Here is a 6,783-nt window from a genome sequence, read left to right on the forward strand (position 1 = left end):
TTCCGATTTCTACGACTGCTATAGAATGATCATTTTCAACAATGAAGATTATCAAGAAAATATTGTGTAACAAGATGGAGGATGAGTTTCTTGTTGATAATATGCAAAGAAATAGTTGAAAAAGAAATAGATGAAAGCTTTAGTTCTTATTCAATTATCGATGACTTCAAGGCTTTAGGAGAATGAATGACACAACTTTAATTCGACGTAAAAGTCTCTTTTCACATATTATAGTTTTATTTTCTATTGATGTTGTGTTGAATCTTTGATAAAACTACGTGACTTTTATGAATTTCAATAATAATATTTTAGTTAACATTTGTCGCTCTCCCCAATATTTTGTGCAAGATCCGCCACTAGGGGTGAGAATAGGTAAGGTCAGACTTTAAAAGGTATGGCCCAATCTTTTTAAAAGTCTGACCTGAAAGTCTATTTAAAAGGCTTATTCACATTAAAATATTTGAATGTTTTACATATTTAAATATTTTATATTTTTTTTTAAATAGGCTAAACTATGCCTTTATATAAAAGGGAAACTAATAAAATTATAATCAAATCTTATAAAATAATAACTAACAAGTCTACACTGCAACAAACTTCCAAGAAAACAAAATGAATCTATAATTAGTCTTTATACACATATCAAGCTACATGCTCTATCCATGCCAATTTACATGATGCTCAACTCGTACCACATGATACTCTCCATATACCAATACCAATGTACATATTTATATATATTAAACAAAAAATTATTTTTCTAACAAAATGATTTTAAAAAAATTTAAAACAAACACCCTTTAAACGCAAGAAAATAATTTTTGATTTCAAATAATATATTTTTTACTCAAACAAATGCATCCATTATTACCTCTCAAAGAAATATGGAACGATCACTGAATGATTGTCTAATTGAACGACTACCAAATATGAAATGACTACCGAATCTGGAATCGCTACCGAATATGGAACGAGTAATGAGTGATTGCCTAATTGATAGCCTAATCGACCTATCAGACCTAATATGCTATTTTATAAGTCTGAGTCTGACCTATTTAAATAAATAGGCTTTATAAATAATATGAGCTTAGTCTTTTTATTAAATAGGTCAGACCATAAGTAGGTCAGACCATAGACCTCTAACGGACGGCCTAGTCTATTCCCATTCTTATCAGCTAATGTACATAAAATTATATGGTTATCTATCCTCATGTAACACATGAAAATCAATTATTGGTTAAGATTATCTATCCTCATGCAACACATGAAGATTAGTTATGGTTTTTGGTGATCAACCAAATTGAATTTTGTTTCTCTTTGTTTAATATCTCGTTTTTCTTTTTTACCTCTTCATCTTTTTCACAGTTTCGAGTATGAACCTTAGCTCGTGATACCACTTATTGGTTTTTGTTGTTGTTGTTGTTGTTGTATGATTTACGGAAGTAGAATTATATGCGATATATTTTGTATGAAGAAATCTTTTGTTTTGTATGAAATCATATATCATAAAATTTCTTTTGTTTGTGTAAAATCATATATCATAAAAATGTATTCATTATTTATAGAGCTAAATTGTAATATAAAAATATATCATATCCTTAAAGTAATGACTAAATCTTAAATATTCTAAACAAAAATATAAACTATATATCTTAATTAATGATATTCTCAAAATATTTAATCATATTATTCTCAACAAATAGAATCAATGTCTCCATCATAACGATTAAATGAATTGTTCTTAAGAGTGCTATTAATATTTACTTAAATTTTAAATGAATTTTAAGTACTAGTCAATAGTAGACTGTATAATTGTCGGATAAGAATTGTATGCTTATCAAACAGAAAGATTCGTAACAAAGTGAACGTTGGACAAAAAGATGATATGGTTGGTTAGTGATAATATAAATGTCGATGCTATTTTGGTGGTGATTGGAAAAAAAGTAGTTACAAAAATTGTTGAGTAAATTGATTGATGTACTATGATGTATAGGTGCCAATTTAGAGACCATACATATAATGCTATTAACGTGATGGGTCCATTCCTAAATTGGCAATAGTTGGGTCCATTAATTGAGTTCCTTGATGGACAATCAAAATTGAACTAAAGTCTTATAAAAAGTAATTGAACTAAAAACGTAAATTTATCACCGTTATATAAGTCTAACTTATTAAAATATAGATTAATTAACTCTATATCCTTATTAAAATGTCTAAAAAATTCACCAAATTATACAAATTTTTAAATCATTGGACGAAAATTATATACTATAGAATCTCTTTCTTATCTTAAAAATCACCACAAGACACCAGTGCATTAGTAATTCCTTTTACAAGTTCGTGGACATATTTTTTGGCTCAAGTTAGAACAGACCCAAAACGCATGGTCCGGGACGGGTTAATTGGTCGGGTTGAAATTTGTACATTTGGTCTGAAGAGTGAGGATCTCTTACTATTAGGGATGACAATATATTTCGTATCTGCAGAAATCCACTCGAATTCGATTGATTTGAGTGGAAAAAATCTGCTTTTATAGGATGCAAGTGTAGATGTAGATTTTCTCTGAAATTAAAATTCGAGAGCGGGACGGTTTTGAGGTGGTGATATCCACCCCGCACCTGAACCCGCCCTGCAAGTAATCTTATAGTAATTTTTAAATTTTCTATACATATTGAATATACTTAATATTTTTAAAAATATTAAAAATTATAATCTTATCTCTATAGAAAATATTTTTTTATTTTATTATATTAATTATAATAGATATAACTTTTAAATTTATAATTATATATATATAAATGGATGCGGGTGTGAGTAGGGAAACCCGAAACCCGTTCTGGACGGAATTGGGGCCTAAATTTCACACTCACTATAAAATGGGGGCAGATGCGGATTTTCTGCGATTAGTCGGGTGCAGGTATAGAGGAGGCAAAATCTGCCCTTGCCCTGCTCTGTTGCCATGCCTACTCACCACCCGATATCTTGAAGAGATGACAGAGCTGCATTGCCTATTGAGTGTGGTGTACGCAGTTCTGAAATCTAATTAAATATTATATATAATATATATTCTAATATTATTATACGGCATACATCTTTGTTTTATATATTAACTATTTATTAATTAAGAGTGTTAATTGATTAGTGATCAAATTAAATAATAAGATTAATTAAAATTTTAATTAAATAGTTAATTAATTGATATAGACTAAAAATATGAGTGGATGTCAAATGATCCAATATATTTATACTATTTATAAATATATAGTATAAATATTTATAACGGATGCTTACCAAAACACATAACAAATATTTGTCATTAATAAATATTAAAAAATGTGAGAGAAATATTTATAACTAATACATAAAAATACGGGATAAATACTTCTCATTAATAAATATTAAAAAACATAAAATAAATATTTATAACAAATACATAAAAAAAAATATGAAACAAATATTTGCGACATATACATAAAAAAATACGAAACAAATATTTTTCATTGATAAATACTCCATCTACTTCCTTTTTATATGAGACAATTGTATTGTAATTTGGTCAACAAAAGTTTAAATTCTGATTCATATTATGGACTTGATACATCGACTTTTATTAAATGTCTACTATAAAAAAAGACTGGAGGGAGTATTGAAAAATATGGTATAAATATTTATAACTGATGAATATTAAAAGAACACAAGACAAATATTTATCATTGATAAATATTAAAAAACATGGGACAAATATTTTCTATTGATATACAAAATCAAGAGACATATTTTTCACTTATAAATAAATAAAAATATGGGACTCATTTCTCACTAATACATAAAATGAGATTTTTTATTAGAAATATGAAAGAGTTTCTTGCTAGTAAAGACAAAAATTGTATTGCCTCCATCTCAAAATAATTGTCACATTTGTAAAATATATTTATCCAAAAGTAATTGTCACTTTTGATTTCCAATGCAACTATAATTACTTTACTTTAGTAGTACCCTCTAATTGATGTTGTATTCAGTGCACCTAAGTTATTATTTTTCACGTTATATTTATGACGATGGAAACAAACTGATAGTTGATATAGATATTTAAGTAAAATCATTGTTTTTTCTAATTTATTTATCGTCTTGTTTTAATCTGTATAAAATAATCAACTTTGATAATTATTTTGAAACGATTAAAGTACTATCTATCACATAAAATAAATAAAAAAATAAAAGCTTATCTCAAAAGGTTAATAGTTGAAAAGTTTATGGATCTTACTTTCAAGTGTCTTCTCTTAAAAAAAAATGGAAACAAAAACAAAAAATTTAAATAAAAAAATATCACTTTTTAAAACTTTAAAACATTGCATCCACAACTTCCAAAAGTATATTTTCTTTGTGGATTCCTTAAAGGACAAGTTCTCATTGAGCACTTGTTTTTTTTGTTGTTGTTGTTAAAATTTCCGTAAATTAGTTAATATGTTAGCTTTGAATTTCCTTTTTCTTTAATGATACTAATATGCATATTTTAGTAAAATTATTGTTTTCTTTTATTTATTTATCGTCATATTTTAAATTGTGTAAAGTAATCAACTGTAATAATTATTTTGGAACGAATGAAGTACTATGTATCACGGAAAAAAAATCATGTTAAAATATTAATAGTTGAAAAGTTTGCAATATTAACAAATGTCTTCTCTTAAAGAAACAAAAATGTAAACAAAAACAAAATTTTAAGTAAAAAATATCACTTTTTAAAATTTTAAAACATTGCATCCACAACTTCCAAAAGTATATTTTCTTTTTGGATTTCTTAAAGGACAAGTTCTGATTGAGCACTTGTTTTTTTTTTTTTTTTTTTATAAAATTTCCGTAAATTAAGTAATGATATTAATATGATAGCTTTGAATTTCCTATTTCTTTAATGATACTAATATGAGAACTTTGAATTTCCTTTTTCAAATGAAACGCCTTCCATTTTCAAATTAATTTGGTAATTTTAATATCCAAAAAACTCCTATCCACATTCATTCAACTCTCCTTTTCTATCATTTCTCAATGTTTTCCAGAAAGCCATCACCAACTCCACCACAAAACCCTCTACAATGCAAAACAAAATCCGAAACCTTCTCAAAAACCAAAGAAACTTACAATAACATCACCATTAACCAATCAATAAAGTTAACTCTTTTCATTTCTCTATTCATTGCTTCATGCTTCCTCCTTCAACCCTTCAAATACTCAGTCACCATCAAAACCACCACAACATGCAACAAATCAAGAAAATTCTACATTTACAATCTCCCCTCACGTTTCAACCTCGATCTCCTTAAAAACTGCGAAAATCTCAACATCTACACAAACATGTGCCCTCACGTGACCCACAATGGCTTGGGTCAACCATTATCAATACCATCATGGTACGCTACACACCAATTCTTAGCGGAAATGATTTTCCATGCTAGGTTAGAAAATCACGTGTGTCGCACGTGGGATCCAAATCAAGCAATTATATTTTACATTCCATTCTACGGTGGTCTCTACGCTTCCAGCGTGTTCCGCGAACCGAATCAAACACTCCGCGATTCCCTAGCCGTTGATTTAATCGATCATATTCAAAGTCAACCTTGGTTCAAACGCTACAACGGGAAAGACCATTTTATTTCCCTGGGGAGAACCGCATGGGATTTCATGCGTTCACAAGGTGGACCCCATGGTGCCAACATACTTTTAGACCTGCCACCTGTCAAAAACATGTCGGTGCTAACAGTTGAACGACAACCTTGGCATGGCAAAAACCAAAACGGGATTCCTTACCCGTCGTATTTTCATCCCAAGACAAAAAACGAAATGCTGACGTGGCAGAATAAAATGAGACAAAACGACAGGCCGTTTTTGTTTTCTTTTATTGGTGGGAAGCGGAAAGGGTTAGAGAAGGCAAAGGTACGAGACGAGTTAGTGAAACAATGTGGCGAGTCGACTCAATGCGAGTTGGTTCAATGTGGGGGTGGGAATAGTAAATGTCATAAACCAATGGAAGTACTTGGCGTAATGATGAAGTCACGTTTTTGTCTTCAAGCACCAGGTGATTCGTTTACGAGGAGGTCAACGTTTGACTCGATTGTTGCTGGTTGTATACCTGTATTTCTGTCGGTGCATACGGCGTATACGCAATACGCGTGGTATTTGCCTGAGGAGAAGAATACGTATTCGATTTATATGGACGAGGAGAAGGTGAAGGGGGGTGTTGAGAAGATTGAGGAGGTGCTAATGGGAATTTCGAGTGAGGAAGTGAAGAGGATGCGTGAAGTGGTGATTAGTTTGATCCCGAGGATTAGTTATGCGTATCCAAATGTTAGTGACATTGGGTTTAGTGATGCGGTCGATGTTGCATTACAAGGACTTTCTAGGCATGTTAGGGACACATTGGAGAAACCATAGATAGAGATTTGGTTAATTAATTAACAGTAAAATGTTTTTTTTAGCTAATTACAATAAAATGTTGATGCGTTATGTCCTGTATCTATATGTTTTTAAACTGAGGTTGCTAATTTAAAATCACCATAAATTTATTTGTCGCATAATAAAAAATATTACATTCAAAATATCTCTTTACTTCATATTATTTATCATTTTAGAATTATTTTATCTGTTTTAATATGTGTTGTTTTAACTCCAAAAAATTTATTTCAATATTAATGTAATTTTCGTTTGCAAAGTGAATTTAATTTTTCTTTTCAACTTTACATTTTAATTATTATTATGTATAATATTTTCAAGACAATGATTCTAATAAAA

General features: G+C 29.4%; 1 protein-coding gene across 1 annotated transcript; it reads left to right on the forward strand.

Moving 5' to 3' along the window:
* Positions 1-4,934: 4,934 nt before the first annotated feature.
* On the forward strand, positions 4,935-6,503 carry LOC101495417 (probable xyloglucan galactosyltransferase GT17). Its single transcript, XM_027330204.2, has one exon. The coding sequence runs from the start codon at positions 5,044-5,046 to the stop codon at positions 6,424-6,426; it is 1,383 nt and encodes a 460-aa protein (XP_027186005.1). The 5' UTR covers positions 4,935-5,043; the 3' UTR covers positions 6,427-6,503.
* Positions 6,504-6,783: the final 280 nt, after the last annotated feature.

Source organism: Cicer arietinum, chromosome 4 (genome assembly GCF_000331145.2).
Source record: "Cicer arietinum cultivar CDC Frontier isolate Library 1 chromosome 4, Cicar.CDCFrontier_v2.0, whole genome shotgun sequence".
NCBI lineage: Eukaryota > Viridiplantae > Streptophyta > Magnoliopsida > Fabales > Fabaceae > Cicer > Cicer arietinum.

Bases quoted from the DNA above. Each gene is read 5' to 3' on its own strand.
- LOC101495417 (XM_027330204.2), top strand. From the start codon at position 5,044: ATGTTTTCCAGAAAGCCATCACCAACTCCACCACAAAACCCTCTACAA.